The sequence below is a fragment of the Passer domesticus genome, chromosome 2, assembly GCF_036417665.1.
Source record: "Passer domesticus isolate bPasDom1 chromosome 2, bPasDom1.hap1, whole genome shotgun sequence".
In the NCBI taxonomy this organism is placed as follows: Eukaryota; Metazoa; Chordata; class Aves; order Passeriformes; family Passeridae; genus Passer; species Passer domesticus.
In genome coordinates, this window is record NC_087475.1 from 14,867,561 (window position 1) to 14,892,120 (window position 24,560).

Sequence of the window (24,560 nt, forward strand, 5' to 3'; positions counted from 1 at the left end):
TTTGGACAGAAAGAGCTGTCAGTGTTGGAGCTAGCTGTATTTCAGTTATGCTTATAATGGTCTTAGGACATAAATGAAACCAAGTTGGGAGACATAGATAAGATAGTTTTTTTAGCCCAGCTGGTATGATTTGCAAGGAGACAAGCACCACTGCTTTTCTTCAGTTCTGAAACAGAAGCCAGTTCTCAGTATCTTGCACAAAAACTAAGAAAAAGTTTTGTCTATATTTTCTACATCTCAAATTAATCTAAACTTCTCTGAAATTTTATTTCATAGCCTGATGCCTTCAGTTTTCCTAATAAATCCCTAGAGTTCCATGTGTATCACCATCTCATGGGAATGTAGCTATGAAACAATTCAGAATATAAATATAAATATAGGTAAATAAACCTGAGGATTTTAAAAGAAAACAGATGGTTATTTTATCAAAATCTTAATATGGGCAGGAATTATGAAGATAATATGTCTGTAGGCTGAAGTTCAACCTGATGCTCCTGTCTTCATTGCCATGATATATTTTCAATGCTAAAAGGGACACAGATTTGCATACTGCACTACTTTTACCCTCACTAGCTGGTATAAGACTCTTTTAGTCAACAGAAGTGGTGGGATTCTCTAGAAGGCAAATAATCCATTGTATTGTGTGAATTTTGTTGTGGATATAACATCCTTTGTCCAAATAAAGAGGTAATGTAGTACTTGACCAAGGGCAAACACAGAATTCTTAGTTAAGTAAATGCAACCAACATGAATCCCAACAAAATCAACATGTTCTTGGTGAAGAAGCAGAAAAATAAACTCTGGCTTCCTAATTCCTATGCAGTCTTTAAAAACTTCCCCTCTTCCCATGGCAGGAAGTTCATGAGTGTCTGTGGCTGGAAGAGCCTTTTGGCAAGGACAGATTCTCTCTCTTATGGCTGGACTACCACAGCTCCTTCAGGCAAAGTGTCACTTGAAGGCCAGTGGAAGTGTTTGGGCTTGAACTGAACTCACAGGGCAAGTTTTGCTTTGCATTAGCAATGGAACTCAAGGTCGAGACTTAGGAGCTTTTAATGAACTCAGATTAAATCAAGGACCCTCCTTATATTCACTGTTTTCTAAACTAGAATTGCTTAGGGAAAAAAGTGATAGATGAGACATTTTAAGTACTCAGTCCATGACTACAGGACATCACAGGGATCAGAGTGTGTTCTGGTTCAAATGCTTTTGAAGGTAGATGCAAGCTCCTCAATTTTACAGAAGAGCATTTATAATAGTGAGAGATAAGCTAATAAAACCAGTTCAATTTCCATCTAAACCAAGAGCACAATCCAATTTTGTGCGTGCTCTTAAACCCCTCTTAAAATGCTATATTTCTGCACTTCTGTTCTGCAGTGATTGATTCTGTCTGTACACTGAGGAAATACCATATTTGCACTACCTGAACTGAGGAGGGCTGTGAGCCCCAGTATATATTTGCTCCCTCGCAGATTCCGGTCTGAAGGAGTTGCATCTTACCTAATAAAAAAAATTTTAAAAATTTTAATTTTTTTTTAAATCCACACAAAGAAAAAAAAAAACAAAACAAACAAAAAAAAACCACAAAAAAAAACCACAACAAAAAACAAACCCCAAAAAAAAAAAAAACCAAAACCGAAAAAGACACATTATCTGGGATAACTTTTCATGCACAGCAAAATGTAATGTCACTGTTCTTAAGATGTCTATTACTTTTAGAATACATAAAATTGAAAGACACCATAAATTCCTACTTAGTTTCACCTTTGCCAATCTGCAGTTTTCTCTTGGTATAGTCTCTTGTTTTTCAAATCCCCTAATGGATCCAGTGTCCACCCACTGTTTTTCTCTACACACTCTTTCCCATCATCTAATCACCGTCACTTTACCAGTTCTTTTTTTGAAGTTCTCTATAATGGCAGCTTGTCTGTCAGCTTGTTCTGCAGCATCTCACACCTTAATAATTACCAAACATGCTTCTTGGTCTCAAAACTATGTAATGTGTATAAAAGGTACACATAATGATGCTTATCATCTCTAGAACTGCTGCTCTATTACCTGATATATTTACGCCATATTGGAATGTCAGTTTCTTTGAAATTACACATCTTCCACATTTCTATCAGTGGTCCCCAGTTTCCTGTTCCTGATAAGATACTTAACCCAATCATAACTGATCAAAAAACAGGGTAGATAGAACATTTGCACAACTGAATAATCCCTCTTACGCTGTATCCATTGCATGAAAAATCTCCTTTAAACTGCCCCTACCTTACATTAAATGTCTCTACATTAAATGTCCTATCAACAAAATCCTTTAAGCCAGATTGCCCATAGGATTTCAGTGGACTTCAGGGCAATTTTTTCTGGCTGAACAGAGTTATGACATTTTAAATAAGTCTGTTGAGTGTCTTGAGCTTTGTGGAAATAGACTGAACTCGAGGGTTTCTTACATACACTGCTCTCACTGTGCATGTGCCCTCCCTGTGAGGGACCCCTGGACATATGATTTCTGGTCCTGTAAAACCCCCAGATGTTCCCTAGAGCTTCAAAATTTTCTTGAAGAAAAACTGACATGAGAAGAAACTTATTTGAGCATAAACAAGAAAGTGGAATATTTTCTTTGTTCAATACAGTGAAACTAAAATAGCCACAGGCCCACAGACTGCTACACTGACTCTCAGCAGAGAAATTATTTTCAGCCAGGACTGGTTGCATCGGGTCCTGTTTTTTCAGTTTGGGATGATTCATTCCTTCAACAATTTATAGCCTTTTATTCTCATGTAGGGAGTTTGCCCCAATTTGTTTACCCAAATAAATAATTTCTGATCCTCTCCCTCGCTCTGTTTCTTTCTAAAAAAACTCACACCCCTTATGAAAGTTTTGTTGCAGCATATTTAGTGTACAGATGGGAAAAAATAAACTAGGACTTTCGTTGCTGCTGCCTAATTTCCTTGAACAATGCACACAGTAAAACATGGTGTGAGTTAAAATTGAAGGAGGCTGAGGAGCCAATACATGCAGGAAGACCCTTTTAGTTCAGGGAAGTAGAAAAAAGAAAGAAAGTTGCTGTGACAGCACTGTGCAAAACCAATAATCATTTCAGCAGTTGTGGCACCATGGATAGTTGAGGACAAAGAGGGAAAGAGATAGAAATAATAATTGTGGGAGAAGTCTCTGCTTATACTCTCAAATCTGTGTTTGGGTGATGCAGATTGTTGAAAACAAGCAAGCTCATCTCTGCACTGCACATTGTTCAAGTTAATAGATGGGGATTTGAAACACATTTGTACTACTCACATGGGCATAACTCAGAAAGAAAAGCTGGTTATGTGTGAACTCAAGGCCTGGCAGGAAAGGCTCTTCTTCTCCTCCCCTCTTTTCTCTAATCCATTTCCTGTATGCCTGATAAGAAAGAGATACTAAGTGCCTTTCAGCAACATGAAGATAACCACAGGGTTTTTTTATTATTATTTTTTAAATAACACGATGTTTCAGATATTTTCCATCTACTTACCCTGAAAGCTTCTCGCAAACCTCCATTATCTGCAATGTTTTCTGCCAAAGTTCTCTTCCCTTTCACCTTGGCAGAATGAAAGAACATCAGTCATTTGACCCATTTCTGAACTTCCTACTTGATCAACTTCAAAAAGAGGGGGGAAAATAAAACAAGGCAAGAACACCTCAGTCAGTTTCAACTTTGGTTAAGAAAACTGGGTTTCCATGCGAATACTGCCAGTAAACTATTTTCTGTGATGAGTTATCCTGGCTCTGGTCATAGATCTCTGTAGCACAAAATATAGTAGCTAGAATGCACTTAAGAATCCAGTCCCTGATCTTTGAGCTGAGTGTCAGTAATTTTCCCCTAAGGACAGTTTATATCTGGTGGCATGTGACATTCAGTAGCCTCTTAAACTTTTATCTAAGAGGCTATCTTTATTTCTCTACATAACTCTTAATATGCTACTGGGATGCTAAAATAACTTCTAAGTCATAACATAAATAAGCTTAATTAAATATAGCTGTCAGGGACAGAATCAAAATTGGAAGTATATTCAGTGCTCTAAAAATATCTGCAAAGGAGATTCCTGTTGCTTCTCCTGGGTATTGATTCCAAGAGCAGGAGCAATAGCAACAAGAATGTATTGTGGGAAACTGCACTATATAAACTTTGTGAGGAAATGTGTTCTGGCATTACCAAGTGCAATATCATTACAAAGAAATCCTACTTTCTGCTGAAGTGGCATTATCTCCACTCACCCAGCCTACTCAGGTCCTTGTGTTACCACCTGTATTTGTAAATAAGCAGTTTTACTCTCTCCTGTGCCTCGAGTAAGGCACAGTTTTGAGCAGGGCTCTGGAGGTCAATGCTGGCTGCAGCCATCAGCCCTCCAGTGCCACAGGGATCAGTACAGTGGGGTTGGCATCAGGATTCACTTTCAGGATGGCAAATGAGGGGAAAATTCAAGGGGATGGCCAGGAACTTGTGCACAGCCCCACACTCAGCACAGATGAGCACCCAGATTGGACTCAGGACATCTTATTGATGCCTTGGGTACAACGTTATGGGAAAAATAGGAGCCACAGAGGAAAGTGCAACCCTTTCCTGTCGGCTCTCCCCTGCCCTCAGGAGGATGGACATGGAGGTGAGAGAGAAGCTTTTAGGACAAAAGGTGCTGGGACACCAGGGAACAGACGTGCACACAGCTGCCTTTTCCTCTGGCCTTCCTGCTCACACATTTTACTTGCACTGGGCTTGTGAGGGAGACTGACTCAGAGCACAAGATCTGAGTAACCCAAGAGTGGCACAGGGCCAATGGCCAGCTAAAAAGTGGAAGAATTCTTTCTGCTGATCTCAGGCAGTTGTGGATCAGGCATTTGAGAGTACTCTGCACAGGGATCACAGGCCATGATAAGCCCTTTATTTGATGAGATGACTCTATATGATTATTGCACTCTGAAGCTATTTCTATGATCACTTTTTCTTTCATTAGGTTTCTTTTCTGGAGACATTTTTATTGTATACTAGATGAGAAGGAAGAATAAATAGGTTTCTTGATCCATGAAAAATATTCATACAAGGGTAAAAAACCTGCAGAGCACTGATATAAATGACAGGCCAAAATGATAATTAAAAAAGACCCTTGCTTGCATAGCTCTTCAAACAAAAGCTATAAAAAGTAGTAGAAAATTGGAAAAATCTTCTATCATCTAAGAAGTGCTTTTGGTTATCCTGTGGCTATAGAAGGAAAGGGATGACAAGGCTTTGGGTAACAGGATCTCTCTAGTAAGCCCACAGACTTCAAAGGCAGTGTCTACACTGGGAAGAAATTCAGACCTACCTCATCTCAAGAGACAGTGCAAAAGTTAAAGGGGATGGCAGAGGCATGGGAAGAGCTCAGCCACATCCTTGGGGATGGTTTTAAGGATCTTCTTTGAGTGGCATTTTTGTAATGACAGTTTTTGTCCTACAAATATTCAAGAATGAGCCTGAGAATTTTTATTTGTAAGTTAGCTTATTATGAAGCATTTCAAATCTGAGTTGCTGGACTTCAGACTGGACCACGATATGTATTTGTTATCTCTGAGATCAGCACAAACAAGCCTGGGAAATGTGCTAGAATTGTTGATAAGAATTTCATGGGGCCTCACTATTCTTAAAAGGCAAAGATGTATTAGTATTTGTAAAATGTAGGTAGAGGTGGTAGAATTGAGTGGGGACTGGAGTATGTGTTTTATCCTGAAAACTAAGATTAAAATTGTGTCCCAGACAACATCACTGGAATTTCAGCTTTTCATTTCTGAAGGTCTGGGACATATCCTGTTTATCTTCATTTTGGACACACATATGAATGTACACATCTTCAGGGAAGCCCATACCTTTGATAGACAGCAAAACAGAATCAATTCCCTTGCACTGTCTCAATTTTTCCTAGGAGCTACTGCTTTCATATTCCCTTGATTAAACATACAAATGGGGTCTGTGTGCACACATGGAAGAAATAGCAAGAGTTGAATCTGAAATAAAGAAGGGCTTATGCATCCATTTTATAGCTGCAATAAATAACAGGAAGAATTGTTAAAAGAATCTATAAAACATGCTATTATATTCTTTCTAAAAGAGTGACTGCTCAGTTTTCATTACAGACCTCATCTTCAGAAGACATTTAACATGCTCACAATAATTAGACCAGCCCTACTGAGTGACTTCATCCTCTTCCTCCAATTCCAGAATGATGTGATGGAGAGAAATGGTTTAACCCTGTCACCAGAGTGTGGGTAGTGGTATTTGACTGGACTAATCAAACCTGACAGACAATCTTTAACACAATTATTCACCTCAAAAAATCATTTGTTGTGAGAAATGAATTTGGTAGTTTAATATTCCAATATGTTGGGATTTATAAAAAGACCACTTTAAAAAAAGAAAAAAAGCACAACCCAAACTCCTCATGTACCACTGTTTTCAGTCACTGGTGGTTTACATACATGTAAGCCAGCTTGCTTCCAGTAGTAATTATTGTACTGATTAATCATGCATTTTGTTTTTTCTTTAAATTTTTCTTCAGAGTTAGTCGTCCACCAAGGGTCTAAATTTCCATTTTTGTCATATTTCCGACCTTAAAAAGGAAAGAAAGAAAACACATGTTTTTGCAGGAAAAGGTTTTTACAGTTTAGGAATCTATCACCTTCACAGAACTGAGAGGTGAATGTTCTCATGTGAGTGTGTGTACAAAATGGATAGGGTCAGTGAGCAAAATCTTGACCCCACTCAAATCAGCAATGAAAAGCTGGTATTCTATTTATTGTCATAATTTCCATTTGCAGGAAAAAATATAGTAATAACTAATGAATTCCATAATACATTTTATAATTACATCATGTAAGAGGCACTTAGCTTTCTTGCAAGTATAATTGCATTTTTCATCTTCAGACCATGTCTTTCATTCTGATAATATGATGATAACTAATTTATTATTAATTATTCACCTGATCAGGAAAAAAAATCCATTTCATACAAACTTCTAAAGCTTCCACAAGGTGACAAATTCCCTAGAGATGTATTTATTTCTGTATTTGGAAGGTAAGATCCTGGCAAGGAGGGGTCCGGAATCAAACTTTAAGTTCCTTACTGACTGCAGGAGTCAAGGTGGAGATTAGGTGCTCACCTACACAAGGTGTGAGTTTATGAAGAAAAAAGTCTCCATTCTGGAGTGTTTGCTGACACAAAGTGTTGTAGAGCAGTGTGAACAGGATACCAGGATATATAGGTTTTTTGGGTTTGCTGGGGTTTTTTTAAGGTATTCGATATCACACAACACAAGCAAACTCAAAATTACTCCCTGGAGGAGGAGGTTCAAGTTTCTTTCTTCCTGCATCTCCCTCCTCCTGCCTCTCCCCTAACTTTCTCTCAGGAGCCCAATTTTTAAAAGCACTTTGCTGAGGCAGCCAAACCTAGGTAGTGGCCAATGCCCCACTCCACCCAGTTTGTCAGGACAATTGCATTGACATTTTATGACTATTTTGTTTCCTGTCTCTCTTTTTTTTTTAATTTAATTTTAATATTTTGCAACACCTTCTCTATATCACTCTTGTTCCAGTATTGTATTTTAAAACTTTTTCAATTATCATTTGAAAAATGTCAAACCTGAAATGAAAAGTTTTCTTAGTAATTTTTATCAATCAGAAATTATCTCTTCGTCCTTCACACTCCCCCTTCCCCCTGTTAGGACTTTCAGAATCTGTTGCTGATTTAGTTTTCATTCAAGACAAACAGAAAGAATTAAACTTGTGGTATTTCTTACCAACTAAAATCCAATTCAGACAAGCACAATTCCATGTAAATAAATCTAATAAATACAAGTTTATATTTTTTTCACACAACTCAGCACTATTAAAAAAACCAAAACAATAAAAATGCTACAGCATGTACAAGTCAGCTTTCTAATCTGTCAACTCTGTAAATAAAAAAAGTTATCAAAGTGCAGTCCAATACTCACCATTGCTATCAAATCCATGAGTAAACTCATGGCCAACAATCACTCCTATGGCACCATAGCTTAATGATCTGTAACACAAAGAAGCAGTTTCCTCAGAAAGTGTTCACAGTCATGAACATTAAAGGACAAAAGACCTCAGGAAAGAGTATTATTGATTTAAAAATAGGCTGAGGAGGCAGAGGATATGGGTCTAAAAATTATACCTACACAATTTTGACTTAAAAGATGTTGAAAGTCTTAATGTTAAACTCTTCTTTAAAAGTAACATGTAATCTAAAACTTTGAAAGCATTGTGATGGTTCACTCTTCCAACCAAATCCCTTATCAGCATCATATGAGCTCCACCCTCCTTCAGCTGTCTGAGTTCTGAATATTCTGACTGGGAACAGGACAAAGTTATAGCTGTAACTACTCTGAAACAAAGACTATCTTTTGTAAAGCATTAACACATCTCCATTCAATTTTAAAAAGAAAGATCATATAATTCCTTTGCACCTGCCCTGGAATAGGACATGATACACAGTCAGATCTAAGTGATAATGCACCTGGGAAACAGAGTAAAAAGAAATACTTTGTATTCCTGACTGACAATTAATTGTATCTTCCTTATTATATCCCAATAAGCATGCTTTTAAGAGAAATAGGGATGAAAGAGGGAAAAGCTCAGGGCTTTTTTACACCAAACGCAGTGGGTATCATGGGGGTAGGTGATTTACTCAATGTATCTTTCATTTGTTGAGTTACTTTTTGTGATTTTAATTATTTCAGTTATTGAGATGCTATACCTCAAAGTAGCTTATAGTATTTCTAAGACATTGTATTGAAATAAAGAAAGGCAGAGGGTTTTGAAATAACATTATTGGACCTAATGGTCCATAGTGCACTAATTGCTCATCTCAGTCATGCCCAAAAACTATTATATCATTTAATTCCCTCTGCTCCCATGAAAATCCTTCACTTTATTTTTTTCTTTCCTGAATGGTACTTTGCATGTGTTAAAATCTCCCCTACTGCTTTTTAGCCCAAGTACTGTTACAAACCATCTCCAAAAAATGCAGGTTAAAATTATATGTTTCAGCAGTGGAAATACCATCCTTTTGTGTGACAAGTTTGTAATCTTGTGTAGCACACAGTGATAATTACCCCTAATGAATGTACTGTGTTAGACTTGTTTTCCATATCGGAAGTAAAGGGGTTATACAGGATCTTTTGCAGCTGGAGAAGTATAAAAATAATGGCACAAAACACGTAAAGAGATCTAGAAGAAACAAGTCCTATTACTAGTAATGCATCTTATTTTTCCTCTAAGGTTCTTTGTCACCATGAATGGAAAGGACAAAGAACAGGCTGGTGTTCTGCCAGTCTGGCTCCCTGGAGCTTTCCTTAGCTCCAAAAGATGGGCTTAAGATTGCAGTGAATTTTGGCCTTTGACTCTGTGAACCCCAGTGCAGCATTTTGTCCAGCTCAACAACATTTTTTCTAGAAATCTTCCCAGTTCTGTTCATGCTTTTCAGTTCTGGGCACAGTTGGACAGAGATGGAAGAGTTAGGTGCAGCCCAGCAGATACCATATTGAAGGGGAACTTTCTGTGATTGGGGAGCCTCATAACTGAGGTCAGGCAGTTTGAAGTCTCTTTCAATATGACACTGAAGACTCACAATTGTGACTGGTGGCATTTGAGTGTTATTTTATTTAATGTACTGAGATGTAAAAGTGATATCTAAACTTTGCTTTCTGCAAATAGATGTAACTGGGTTTTGGTGGTTGTGCTGGAACTGGACACTAAAATGCCACTAAATGATAAAAATTTGCTAAATTAGTTTTTCAGGTGACTTTTTAATGGTTTATCTGTTCCACTGCAATGTAGTGTTTCTTCTAAGCAGACAGAAAACATCCCGAATATTTCAAGGACAAAAGCAATCTGTTGTCTGATATAAACCAGCTACATTTGTTTACTAAATTACATTTTGATATGTACTCAAGCAAAACCAATTTAAGCTAAGGTAACCTTTAAGGAAGAGAAATGAGCAAAGTATAATACTTTAAAAGAATCACAGTTTTATCACTGTGGCAGAAGGTCAGAATACAGAGAAATCAGAAAGCAAAGCTGGTCTGCAATAACTATGGCAGAAAATAAGTTCACCTTAACAAGAAAGGACTTTCTTCTATCCCCAATTATACTTACAAAGTCACCTGGCCCACAAGAATTCTCTTTGAATATAAATTAATTAGTTCATAAATTGAATGTGTCTTTCTACATATATTGTCAAATTTCCTGTTTACAAGGACACGATCCAGACTGGATGATGGCAAACACAAAATGTTCCAAAAGTTACTTTTTTTTTTTTAACAATGATTTATTAAGGATATGTTTCACCAGAAACTGGCTTTATATAACTGCAAAATAACTTTCAGAAACTGCCACCAGAAATTTTTCATGGTCTTATCCTGCCCTGAAATAGAAAGCTATTGAACTGCACAAAAGCAGTGATTTTTCAAAATTTAATGTATGTGACCTATAATTACCCTTCCTCAGCTCCAGTGGCACATGGGCCTGCTCAGGCAATCTCAGGCAATCACTTATGCACACGAAGATATTCTCATGCCCCTCAACAGGCACAGACAAGGGCCCATTGCTAATCTTAGATATTAGCAGAACGTGAACAATAGAGTGATAATAATTGGCTTCTCAGGGTATTCACTTCTGTTCAGGAAGTGTTAGTTATCTGATTTACAATTCCTTTTAATACCTGCCATGTGCACACTGCTGCATCTGCATGCTGGAGCATTGAAACACTTCCACCTGGGTGCACTTAATTAGCAATTCCTGTGAGAAATCAGTCATCAGTTTAAGACAACAGCAACAGATACAGCTCCCAAGGGTAAGAAAATATCACAGAAAGCAGCACTTCTCAAAGTCAGCCCGTCCAGAGGCAAAAGCAGGATGCAACAGGAGAGAGCACACAACCCAAGGACCAAGACAGTCCTACAGCAGGACAACACAGATTTCCTAGGGACTACCTTTCAATTGCTTTCAGCACCACAGCCTTCTTCTCCACACCCTCTCCTCTGTCTATATGTGTTTGAAATACCTTTCCCTGTTATTCCTCAGTTCCAGGTGGATGAACTTCCCTTGAGCACTGCTTACCTAGGATACTCTGTTCCCCAAAAGAAAGGCTTTTGAAGTTCTCCTGCTGGGAATCCTGCAATAACAAAAAAGAAAAAAAGAAAAAAAATCTAGTGAGGTCAATTGAATACAGCTGAATAGCAGTCACAATGCCCAAGGATTTTGATTTTATGACCTCATTTGTTTGTTTTCAGAAGGTTTTTCGAAGGGACCTTTCCCCTGGGTGGTAGAATGCAATAAAGAGGATCTCAAAGAGGCAGCAGAGATCCTGCCACAAGCAGGTCTGAGTAAATGCATGTGTTCCTGTGAAAGACACACCTCATGCTTCCTATGAAGTGTACTGGATTATCCTCAGATGTTAGCTTAGTGAGGCTTCAGTGAAGCAAGATAAAATCTATTTAGTCTATGAAAAACAGAGGTAAATTAACATACTTAGGCACTTCTGTAAGGGAAAACTGTAGATTATTAAGGCTGTAGGGTCAGCCTAGCTACAGCTATTACCTGGCTGCTTCTGGTAGACTAACCAGTTGCCAAAAAATCAGCAATGGAGACACTCTGGTGACTGATGAGCTACTGATGTTTCACATAGGAATCAAAATTGTTCCTCAAATTCAAAGTCACGGGCTTAATTTTTAATTCCAGGGTGACATTTTAGTGCCAGGATACTAAAGACAGTGGAATTGCACATGGCAAAAGTTTAACAGCCCAAATAATTGCTAAATAAAACATACACCCATGGTCAAAGTTCTTATATGATGGTGAAAAGTGCTATCCTTTCAGGACCAAATGTGGAATTTACTGTCTTGTGTCACAAACTCTCATCTATAAAGCACCTGCTTGGAAGGTTTACCCACATCATCATCACCTTGTTGAGGAAAAATATTTCCTCAACAAGGAAAAACAAGGGATTCATTTGTTTTCCCAGGAACTCTTCTTTATCCTATGGGTCTCTTCAAGAAGTCACTTGAACACCCAGAACAATACAAAAACCATATTCATTTGATTCTAACCCTATTCAGTTTTCAGTTAATAATTTGGTTATGGATTTCTTTGTATCTGAGATAAGTTGTCAGGCAAGTTCCTTACAACATCTTTAAAAACTTACTTTCAAATTAAAAAAAACAAAAACACCAACAAACCAAAAAACCCCAAACAAGCCCAGTATGCTGAGTGTAATTCATGCCAAGTGATGTGGCACGAGGCATGTCCTCCTGGCCTGCCCAGCTGCTTTTTTCTGTTGCTCCTCTATGGCTGCCATCATTCCCTGTCTGCAATTAGCTTATAAAAAGTGTGAGCTTCAAAATTTTCTGAGTGTTGCCTGGGCTGGTTTTTTTTTCTTACTTCTCCAGATGTTGTTTTATTGTTTCAAGCATATAATTTTCTTTTCCAGCACTGAAAACCACAATTTTACCAAAGTCAAGGACAAAGTTTTACTGATCTAACTCTCCTTGCCTCCCAGTGCACAGATTATTTATTATGCATGTTTTGAACATTTTCAGCAGCAATGGTACACTCATACAACCTGATGAAAATTGCTTGTTAGGCCTCAAGAGCTGTGTTTAGAGCTGAAAATCTAGTTTGAACTGGTTTCCTCCAAACACTGGAATTCAGAAAAGGTTTTGGAAAGCTTAGGTTCTGCTAACTCTAAATGATCCTATCCCCACAACAACAGAGGAGAGGAACTGTGGCCAAAATGAACAAATGAGCCCATACTGAAGGCAGTGTGAACCAAGGCAGCACAGTTCCCACAAATAATGTTTAATGATCACACAATCCTGGGTGCCTGTCACTGCACCAAGAGGCTATCCAGATCTTTTAAGGAGCTGAAATTATTTTTTCCAGCTATAAACTTGAAGTGAGTTTGCTCTTGTCCACAGTAGAGGTAATATACTAATGTATTATTTACAGCAAATTAGGTGCAAATCTTTTCTCAGGCTTATTCAGCTACACTAAACCTATCTTCACAGAACATTGCTGAAACACAGTCAGCTGTGAGTAAAGCCATGAGAGTTTCACTGAACAAGTCAATGTGCATGAATGGTAGGAAGCTCCAATGCTGAATCTGTTGGTAATTATTTTACTCAGAGTAACTTAACAGGTTGGTAATTATTTTACTCAGAGTCAGGATCCATTTTAGGTTAGATATTAATGAGAAAAGTGCTGGTTGAAGGAGTGGTTTCTGCTTCTGGACATGTATGAAAACACCTCTGTAGTTTGCACTAAAGAAAGCTCAGGAAGTATTTTCAGGCCAAAGCAGAGTCAGAGGCAAGTAGAATGTACTACACATTTCAGAAAACCTCGGGAAATTGGAATACATTATCACCAGTAGGACTTGTTTTGTTTTGTTTGGAGGGTGCATGTTTTTGTGGTTTTGTTGGTTTGTTTGTTGGTAATAAAGAAAAATCTAGGTGTGCAAGTGATTCTTGGTGAGATAGAAAAGCAAATGGGTCCCATTCTCCAGAGATCAGCAGCCCTGAGGGACTGAGGGTGCTTCTCCACTATTCCAACACCAGAAGGAACACATTGAGAGCTGACAACACTTTTTATGCAACATCTCCTTCAGGCAAGAAACAACTACATCATCCTTGGGAGAATCAAGGATAACAATGTCTTATACCTAGAATGTCCTTGAAATTGTAACATGAGATTGATTACCAGACAGTTTCTTATTTTGTGTTGATTTGAATGCCACAATTTAGGAAATTCCCCTGTGAAGCCTGTTTCTTTTTTTGCTTGGCATATTGCACCTAAAAGAATTAATGACAAAACTCAGGGAGCTCTTTGTAGGCTGCAGGTGGAATAAATACTAATGGGATTATTTCTATGCCATTGGATTTCAAGCAGGCAAATGACATCTGAAGGAATAAGACAGACTTCAGGGAACTTCAAGTCTTAAAGAAAAGATACAGGCAGAGGGAATATATTTTGAGCTAATACTTGACCACAAATTTAGCTTGTGTTGTGCATCTTTTAAAGCTTTCTCCCTCTACATAGCCCCAGAAAAGAGATACAGGCTGGCAGTCTCTCTCTTTATACATTAGAGTACAAATGCAAGCCCAGAGTCTACACCCAAGGCCATTACCCACCAACAGCACACAGAAAGAAAACTGTGTTAACTTATCACAGACCCCCCACAAATTCATCTGCCATCAAGACCTGGACTTGCAGAATGTGCTTTGACCACCTTCTTAAAACCTACCTAAATTTGGAGCAATGCCACTGGGCTGCAGCATCATTCTGAGATGGGCACTGGTGTCACATGTCCCAAGAGCACTGCTCTGTGGACAGCTGAGTTCAGGCTGTCACAGAACAGCACTGCTACCCTACATCCATGCATCTTACTGGTGGCAAGGCAGGACAGCCAGGCTAGATCATCCTCAAGAAGGACTTTGTGCCACTGATCCCACCATGCCAGGGACCAGCTGTTCTGATCACAGCCCGTCAAGCCCAGCAGTTCAAGGAGTTTTCAGTTCACCTGAACATCTGCTCAAGTGGCCAATTCTTCAGCAGTTTGTATTTGAGCATGTTAGGGAAGACAGTGCTGAAATTCTTTCTAAATCATTTTCACATCTCTCTCCTCCTCCACTGAGCTGGTAATTGCAATGTAGAAATCCAGCCAGAAAAACTGTTTCCAGGATTTACTTTATCATGTACGCAGGAACTGTTGTGAGCCTGGCTTGTAATTCCCTAGATCTTCCTTCCTGAAGATAAAATTGACATTTGCTTTCTTCCAGGCCTCAGGAACCTCCCATGGTCACCATAATCTTTCAAAGATTACCAAGAGTGGCCTCATAATGACATTGTGTGCTTGTAGGTGCACCCTGTCAGAGCCCATGGGTTTGTGCTTGCCCAGTCTGTTTAAACATTCCCTGACCTACTCCTCCTCCACAAAGGGTAAATCTCCTCTGTTACCAGGTCCCCTGCCCTCATTCAGCATTACATTTTCCCTCCACTTGCTGCTGCTGCAGCTACACTTGCAGAAAAGTTTCTTCACATCCTTTGCCAGATTCATGTCCAGGGGGACTTTTAGCTTTCCAAACCCATGTCTTGCACAGTGACTGTTCAACTTTCCCCTTAGTCAACCTTACTGCTCTGGAATGCAGGGGCACCTCAAGCAGTGGAGCCAACACCTGGCTTACTTCAAATATTTCAATCTGAATTTATGCTGATCTTAAAGCTCTGAGAACTTTGCCTGCACAGGACTATTTTTAATGTAATTGAAGGAATCTATCTTAATTTTATCCATGATGTCATTTTCAGCATCTCTCTTCAGCAAGGTGCTGTAAAGCTTATCAGAATGTATTTAAAATTTGAAGGTGTTTTCTTTTTCTTCAATTTTGCAGGGGCTTTACTGCCATTAATAAATCCATTTACTAGCTAATACCTTCTGGTATTATTATACACACTTTGCAGATTAATACGCTTACCTCAGTATAATATTGCTAGTTTACCAAGATGCAAATAACTACATTTGATCTGATAATTCCCTGAGAGGAATAATGGATAAATGAAACTAAAAACACATGAGAAGATTCACCAAATCAAATTTCAAGGAAATTTGGAGTTCAAGTCTAAATATGAATTCAAAATGTATAGTTCACTTACATTATTCAGTTATATTGCATGATGTTTTTAACTGATGAGCAAGGAAAAACTTTATTCCAAGTTAATGCATTTACAACTTGCAATAATTAAGTTGGTTTGTTTTAAGCAATTTCTGACAGGCTAGTGAATCCCATAGATAAGTAACAGATATGGGAGACAGCTGTGCTAAACTGGATGATATACAGGGTACTCTGCCAATTGGTGTGCTAACAGTTCTCAGATGTGATCAAAAGCTCTAACTTGGTTTTTTCAAGTCATATTCATTCACTGAATGAATTCCAATGTAGAGTTTTAAAGGGATAAGATATAATCAGAAGACTAATTGCTGGTCAGTAATCAAAGAATATTGAATTCACATAAGGAGCTAAAAGTGAAGACAGCTGGGATGTTGGTTAGTTGTCTAAAAACAGCCCAAAGGGCAGGATACATTTGTTTAAAATGGTTCCAAAGATTTCTATTTGGACTACTGAATCTCATCCCATTGATGGTTTTGGTGTTTGGGGTCTAGCAGTCAGTCTCAATGGCAAAGGGCTCCTGTAAGTTTTATCTCAGATAAAACATGAGAAAAAACACATTGCTTTCAGACGATGTAGAGCACCCCAGACAGATTTGAGCACCCATATGTAGGTGAGAGACCAAACTGTCTGTCATTACATGGACCTGAATCATACACCTTATTTCAAGTTTTATCCTGTGGACAAAAAGGACAGAAAATATCAATTGTATAAGGCACAGTAACTGTTCCATGCAATGCATGAACACAAAGCATAATTTTATGAAGAACTCAGTGAATAAATTCATTAAAGAGATACAGGGAAGTAATGGTCTTATAGCAGAGGACTCTGCAGTCTCTGCTTCAATTCTTGGCTCAGTTTCTCCTTCATCTGAAAAAAGGCTTTTTTCTACTCATGAAAAAGAGAGAACCTGGTGTTTACCAACCTCAGTGGGGCAACTTGAGGAGAAACATGATGTGGTTTGTGGTGCCAAAGAATACTGTCTGCTAAGAGAGTAGGAAATGTGAAAACATCTGTTTTACAAGAAACTTAAATCTTTATTTTATGAGGAAAAAGCCTCAGTGGATTTCCTGGGGCAAGGGAATGGAGGCTAGGGGGAGAAGAACAAAGAATAAGTTCTTCTATTTTATACATTCATAGATAGGAATTTTAGAAGAAAAAATAAAGAATGGAGGTAGGGATCCTGCACCATGGTTAAATAAAAGAGAATAGTGGTCTTTAGTAAATCAGGGAAATTGAAAATGAGGGCTCACTTAAGACACTTAGAGCTTACTTAATAACAGGGCTCAGAAAGTGTCCAGTCCAAATCTGTTAAGTTCATTAACCTCCAGGAAACTAATGGCACACTTGAAACTACTTCATCAATAACCCTCCAAATAGCGCAGTTCTTAAGGGAAGGGAAAATGTCCTGTGCACATTGCCCTCATCCTGCCCTGGCCATGGCACCAGGTGCTGTTTGCCAGCACTTCCCTGGCTCCTGGCAAGATAAGAGTTCTCCCTTGCAACTCCCAGCATCAGTGAGCTGCCAGCGTCAATGTCTGCGTGATGCTTCCTGCAAAGATGGTACATTGGCTAATGTGAGCTCTCTTCTGTGGGTTTCTCTGCGGATGCTAATTGGAATGCAATTTTTAAATTCTCTTGTAGATCATATCTCCTTCCTGTAACATGTATTGAGGCCTCTCTCTAAAGAGGTCTCTTGACTTTCACTAGAGAGCTGCAGTAACAGCACAAATGACTTAGAAGGAGCATGGATATAAACTTACAGAGATAATATCAACATTAATTATCCAGTACATCTATTCAAGCTTACACCTCATGAGTGCATTGCTCATATTTGCCTCAGTTCACTGTAAATCTCCCTTTCATTACTGTTCACAGCCCACAAGTGTGACTATTTATATATTCTAGAGGCATACATCTTTACATTAAAAAAAAAAAATGTTAAACACACCAAATGTCTAACGAACAGTTCCCTTTTATCCTTAACATATTCAAAGGCCAATATTTTAGTGCTGTAATGAAATAAAACCTTTTCTTGAACAGAAGTATGCTAGCACACTTTGATCATCACTTGTGTCTATTTTCAGCACATATTTGTTGACTGTTCTAGAGTGCATTAAAATAAACTAATCCTTTAGAAATTGTTTTTGGTGTTCCAATTATGATAATTAAAAAGATAGTATTCATGCTGCTTAGATGATATGAAGTGTACTTAGATACATTTTGAGACTCTAAAGGCAATGACACATACCTGTTGTCCTTGTTAAGTACCTATAATTAAAGGGGAAATTGACAAGCAAATGCACAGAAAATTGAAAAATTATCCAAACTAGGATTAAAAAATAATTAACAACCATTATAAACATGCATAGTGGTTCCTCTAAGACACTGTGAATTATGGGAAAAGAGGAAATAAAGAAATAAAACTCATATACAGAGAACATCAGGAGTAAACTTGTATGATATTAAGATAAATTATGTGTAACGTATTTTTAAACTCTGCTCTTTGTGGCACATCTCACCTTGATGCAACTACTTATTTCTCATTTGGAAATATTAACAGAATCATTGGTCATTCAAACTATCAATAGTTTAGTAATGAAAATGAAACAAGGCAATACCAAACACAAAAGTGTTTGCACTAAAAGACAGCAACATTTGGTACATCTAGGGCATATGCAAGATTTGCTAAATTCTCCCAAATCTAGTAATTTTTAAAATCACCTCATTTCTATTATCTATTAATTTTCTTTTTTAGTGAAACAAGACCTTTTCTTCCAAGTAACTGAGCAGTCAAGTTAGAAACATCCTGCCTGTATATGAAGATCACATGGACTTGCATGGATCTCCCAATATTCATGTCAGTGATACAGATTGCAGAGAGAGAAGAACTTGTAATCCTTCCATCAGGAGTGTCAGAGACCTCCCTGTGCTCTGAACACAGAAAGCAAAAGCAGCTGCCTAAAGCTCAGAAGTGCTCAGGACATCCACATTCCTCCTCCCTTGTGCAGGCACCTGACGATTGCTCCTTTTCAGAATCCATGGGTCAAGGCACTGATGTTTCTTTTTCTCTAAACTTTTGCAAGAAGACTTCAGTGACTAATGAAGTTTGGAGTTGCTGTAGTTCTGTTGATATCATCACACAGTACATTTCCATTTCCAAACTAATGGTCCTAATTTTTAGAATAAAATTTTGGAACCAGGGATTTTCCAGTTTGTGTAGAAACTACTTTCCGTAATCAAATTCTATTACACATTTTAGAATTCTTATTTTTCAAATTCTTCTTAGTAAACTCACTTAGAAAGACAAAAAATAGAAGACAATAAAGTTCAGGTTTCTCACTGAAGAGCAGGGGCACTCAAGCAGATGAAGAGGATATCTGGTCCATTCACTCATTTACAGGAGTGATCAGTTGTAGATGTGAAGGGACAGAGTTTCAGGCAACTACCTGTGAGATAATTCTTCTGCTAGCACACATTCCTACCCTCCAGCAGCCAGCAGCAGAGGGAACTGTCCTCCTGGACTGGGTTTATATCCCTCTGTTCTTTTGTACACAACAGAACACTCTCTTTTCAGTTCATCTGCTAATGCAGTGAGTAGCACAGACCCTCACAAAAAAGCCCTCAAACTATTTGCCAACAAGTAATTGGTTCCTACCTCCTTTTCCTATCTCTGATCAGTCATTAATTTATGAAAGGACCTTCTTACTTGTGTCATGACAACTTTCAATTATTAGCATTGGGAAAGAACCTCATCAAAAGTGTTCTATAGAATAAAAGCATATGATCATATCAAGCATACTTACTTGCTTTCTGAATTAAAAAAAAAAATCTAGTAGATTAAGAAAGCTTGATTTTTTTTTCTAAAAGAAAAAGCAAAAAACATCTCACATTCTCAGGTTCACTCTTCACTGTTATATGCTTATTAATTTTCTCTATTCAATCATGTTGTGGTCACAACCAGATTCCTTCACATAAAGACTAAAATGACTTGCTATGCAGATCCTTCTGAACTTTCTTTTGAAAAATAGGATTTGATACTTGCCACACTTATTCTTTCTGTGCTGAGGCCACTATAAGTCATAGGCTATACATCAAAGGTAGTTGTTTGGAAACTTTTTGTTTAGGTTCCTTTGAAACACCTGGGAGAATATTATCTGGTCCTTATATTTGTCACAGTTCATTGTATGAATTTCTTCTAAAGTCCCTTCTATTGACTTCTATTCTAAATTTTAAACAATTTCTGGGAATAACTTCTCACAAGAAAAAGCTCCAGAATTAGAACTTCCCAAGCTCCTTCAATGCAAAGAATTATCCTATTTTTATGCCTTAGAGACTATCCTCTCTCAGTGAATTTGACAAAAAGGTTTTAGTATTAGTTCTTATGCTCCTAGAAATTTGGTCCTCGAAATCTTTCTGGGCTTGATTTATCCCAATTTTACATCTAACTGGCTAGAGTTCAAGTTTAATTCTTATTCTCAAATTACTCTGGTTTCTAGAACTTTTTCTGAAACTTTTCTGAACTTTTTCTTTTGTAGAACTTTTTTCTGTTGTTTAACTGGGTCTTTAAAGATGCCACAGTTCTTGTGGCATGTGAACAGCCCCCAGAACTTTGTACAGATTACTACTGAAAACACAGATGCAAAGCAGTAAGGTAGCAGTTTTTCCCCACCAGCATTAATTGGAAATCAGTAGTGATGTGTCAAATGTTTATCAGCAACTTGTACCAGAGAATGTTCCTCCCACATCACCCAAGCCTCTTGCCCCATAAAACACACCAGCCAGCAGTGGCAGACAGCACTGTGCCTTTCTCTGAATCCTCCCTCCTGTTGCACATCATTTTTGGGGCATTACATTTTTACCTCTCTCTCAGGTACAACAGGGTTTTGTTCAGAAAGAGCCACCTAAACCTTTTTCCTCTTTGAAACAGTCCTAAAAGGACTGAGAGTCAGTGGCACTGTCCAAACTTCCAGGTCACTTGCCAGCAGGACAAGCAGACCAAGCAGTTATGGTAGAAAATACAATCACCTCTACACCCTGACTGATGGGTTATGTTTGACAACTGCCTCTTTTTTGCCTCCTGACTTTTAGACACAGTGAGTGTGACATTTTCAGTGGCTCCAGCCTCTCATCAGTTTTCTCTAATGTGTCATGGCAGAGAGGCTGGGACAGCTGAGCACTGCTCAAATTTGAAAGAACCCAATATGAAAGAAGGTGTAACAGCAATAGCTCTCATTTTATTCTGAGCAGGCTTTCTCTCCACTCACACAAAACCTTTCTAGCAGCAGTGGTGGCTGGAGGAAGAGCAGTTGTAATGCTTCAGGGGTACCTCAGAGCTGTGACCACCTCAGCCAAGTGCTCCCTCAGATAATCAACAAAAATGTGACTGCCTAATTATGGCAGCCCTCTAATTAAGGCAGAGCTATCTAAATCTATCACTAATTTTAATCAAAAGAACTGCCTAATTGTTATACATGCTTTACAAATAAAATCACTTAGACACCAAAAAATTTAAGTGAGTGGTTTGAAGGCAGAACTGTTTACAGAAATTGGTAGAAGCAAATATCAGCAGACTAAAATTGCCAGTCCTCTGCTGTACCTTCTTCAGTGTGATACATTAATTTTGTGCCTTTCTCTCTGTACCAAAAGAGATTCAGGAGAAAAAAAGGGGAATCATTCAGCAATTTTTGAGGTCCTGACTCTGGGGACTGAGACCACAGAAGTGGTGGCAGCCACTTTCCAGACCAAAACAGCACAGAAAAACAAAGTAAATTTAACATGCAAAGCTAATAAGAACAAAGAGAATTGCCAGGGTAAAGGTAAAACTGTTGCAGACAGACTAGTATAGAATTTTAAAATCTGCTATAGAATTTTAAAGCCTGTTAGAAAATTTCAATTCAAACCTCCCTTAAAGCAAAAACAGGAATGAACATCCAACTCATAACACATCATTGAAAAACTCAGCTGTTTTACCTTGTGTCCACACTAGAACATATGCTGCCTTAAACCAGCCAGTAACAAAAATTAGAATCAGAGAGGTAGCACTGCACATACAGGTAAGAATTTTCAGATAACTACAGATATCACTCCTTGTCCTTGAAGGTATTGAACAAATCCACTGGATATTCCTTTTTATGTTTTTTGGTCTATTTCACAATCTTCACTATTCACATTTATTGTTACCTATCTGTCAATACTAGAGGACAGAACTGCTATCACTGTGTATTTATGGAGATGTGTGTATACGTTTTTGCTACAGAAAACAGAAGATAAAAATTAGGCTTTAATAAAGGTGATTTAAGCTATCATTCACAATGGACAGAGTACAAACCACACACATACACACACACACTCTTAAGTCTCACAGCTGAACTACCAGGTTTGAACTTTTAATTTTCAGTCACAAATAACACAATAAGTACAGCTGTTTTCTGAAGCTTGATACATACTTTCCCAAAAAGGCACTTTATAAGGAGGCTCAGAAGGAAGATACTCACTGATCTGGTTTGTAGATGCACTATAAAAAGCATTTACAGTAGTTGGGCTTGTAAACCACCTGTAGTAAGAACAAAAGAAATTGTCTGTCAGTACATTGGCATTCACCTTTGTGAATCAAAGGAGCAAAGACAAAAATTGAACTCAGTAGAAGAAAGTAAAAACATTAAGGACTTAAGATACATTAAAGTTTAAGTATTTCTCCATTTCAGTACATGCTACCTACACTTTCTAGAACATTGAAATCTATTGTTTAATGACTTTAACTGTGTACAGTCAATAAATGCCCAACAGGAGCAATTCTTAGTGTTCTTATCATGTGATCTGTTTAATTTTTAAGTGGCCACTGTGCTTGTGAGGCCAGCCATGCTGATGAAACAAATTCACCCAGAAGAGGCTGCAACACGGAGAGCAGCTGTGAAAACTCTCCTGGGTGTCTTTCAAACACATGTGGAGGAACTCCATGTTGAAATTAGAGGAGAGAATTTTGAAACAAGTAAAGTGGCTTTAGAGGCTTTGTTGAACAACTACTTGAAAAATTAGGATTATGCCAGCAACATAAACAGATCATTTCTGGGAATGTAAATTCAAATTAAACAGCTTCATGCTCTGTACCCTATGCAGTGAACATGACCATCCTAAACAAATAGACCTCTTGCCAGGCATTTCTTCTCATAGTTTGATTTCTCATATATACTGGAAGAAACCCAAGATTTGAATAGCAGTTGGACTTGGTGATCCTTGTGAGTCCCTTCCCACTCAGGATATTCTATGATTCTATGAATAGCAAATGAATCTTCTTAGCCTAAGCTCATCTATATTGACAGTGGCTTCAACCATATGAATGGAAAATCTTGACTGACTTCAGCAAGACCCAAATCCCCTCAGATGAAACCCTGAGTTCAGTGAGCCCAAAATTTCAGTTTGTGATTTTTATAAGGGAGAAATTAGGTTAAAAAAAATAAAGATTATGATAATTAGTGGTTAGTTCATAATAACTTAGAAGCAACTCTAGTAAGTGTTCAAACAGGAACATCCTGATGTCATTAGCAAAATATTACTCAAAAGTTTTATAAAGCCATGTGAATGCAATGTAATTGTTTTGCAAAATTTATTTCAAAGAGAAGAGAAAGGAGCTGCAAAAAAATGAGTAAGATCTTTCCAAAGGAAGATCTATCAGAATATGGAAAATGTATTCTATCAGTGACAATGTACACACAATTCAGGCTTTTAAATAGCTCCATTAATAAAAGAATCATCTGCAGATCCTGACTGTTTTTCTGACAACTAATGTCCTCACTTAAACCATATAACAAAGGGGAGAGTTCAAAAGTGGCAGCATTTTGTCTTTTATCAATAAATTTAACTGCTTGTTTTATTCCCCAAGCTGAGCAGCTTATTTTGCAATGCATCAACTAGAACATCTAATAAATGAAGGCTAAGAGTGATGTCATGTACATATTTTAACCATCCATTACATTACAGGCTCTAATTGTCAGAGATAACTCTCCCTGTTTTGTTTATTAGGAGACTGTGAAGGGGAGGAGCAGGGGGAGGTTGTTTTCTGGTCTATTTTCTACTTTCTTCATAATAAGGAGATTAAATGTTAGAGGTAATGTAGTGAGATAATGGAAAATTGAAGAAAGAATGTATATGGTGAGGGGATAAAGAAAAAAAATTAGGGGCTTAATTAATACATTTCAATGTCATGTTTGTTCATAGCAACAATCAGCTGAACTGTTTTGAAGGATGCAAGCCTGACACTTATGCCTTGGGACCTGCACTCTAGGCTCAGCTATAAATCTGGAGGACTGTCCCTTTTTTGACAAGGAGAAAACCCATCTGAAAGAGTCAAAACTTCAATTTATATTTTACTGCAAGTTTGAGCAAAGACACAGTGTTGTGACTGGCACCTCACCCTCTTGGCTTGTTCTGCTTACAGTGGCCTTTCTGCTCTCAAACAGCAATTTTTAAGCATGAAAAAGGCTTCTGGGACAGAAAATGCTCCCTTTTTGCAAATTCCTTTTAGCCTTTTATTTCCAGTCAGAGGATCAAGGGCCTGAGATGTGTAACAGATACTTCAAAACAGATTAATGTGCTGTGGCTCTTTACTCCATCTTCTGGGGGGGATTACCACAACTAGCTGCAGAGAGGAACCACCACAAGCTGCAGCAAAGAGCTCTTCACTGACTAGAGACAGCTCTCTAACAGCACAAACTTGCACTTGTTCTTCCTGGGTGAGGAGTGGTGATGCAAGTGCTTGTCCCCTCAGGAACAGCTCAGTCTGCCCAAGAGCAGCAGTGAATGCTGGTGACATTTGGT

General features: G+C 38.1%; 2 protein-coding genes across 38 annotated transcripts in view; one reads left to right on the forward strand and one right to left on the reverse strand.

Annotated features, from left to right (window-relative positions):
* The window catches only part of LOC135293390 (collagen alpha-1(I) chain-like), a 406,941-nt gene that overhangs the window by 309,030 nt on the left and 73,351 nt on the right, over positions 1-24,560 (forward strand). The window contains exon 14 of one of the 33 annotated variants that reach the window (XR_010355492.1): positions 18,502-20,256. The exons of the other annotated variants lie outside the window; for them this stretch is intronic. The gene's annotated coding sequence lies outside the window, so the exon portion shown is untranslated. Of the gene's footprint in view, positions 1-18,501; positions 20,257-24,560 lie in introns of those variants that run through there. 33 annotated transcript variants of the gene reach the window in all.
* PHEX (phosphate regulating endopeptidase X-linked) overlaps positions 1-24,560 on the reverse strand; it is a 113,289-nt gene that overhangs the window by 6,867 nt on the left and 81,862 nt on the right. For all 5 annotated transcript variants that reach the window (XM_064407461.1, XM_064407463.1, XM_064407465.1 and 2 more), the window contains exons 15-21: positions 22,241-22,299; positions 11,146-11,200; positions 7,998-8,065; positions 6,487-6,617; positions 3,515-3,580; positions 3,298-3,402; positions 1,421-1,497 (exon numbers count right to left, since the gene is read on the reverse strand). In XM_064407461.1, coding sequence (XP_064263531.1) covers positions 1,421-1,497; positions 3,298-3,402; positions 3,515-3,580; positions 6,487-6,617; positions 7,998-8,065; positions 11,146-11,200; positions 22,241-22,299 — 561 coding nt within the window. The remainder of the gene's footprint in view (positions 1-1,420; positions 1,498-3,297; positions 3,403-3,514; positions 3,581-6,486; positions 6,618-7,997; positions 8,066-11,145; positions 11,201-22,240; positions 22,300-24,560) is intronic.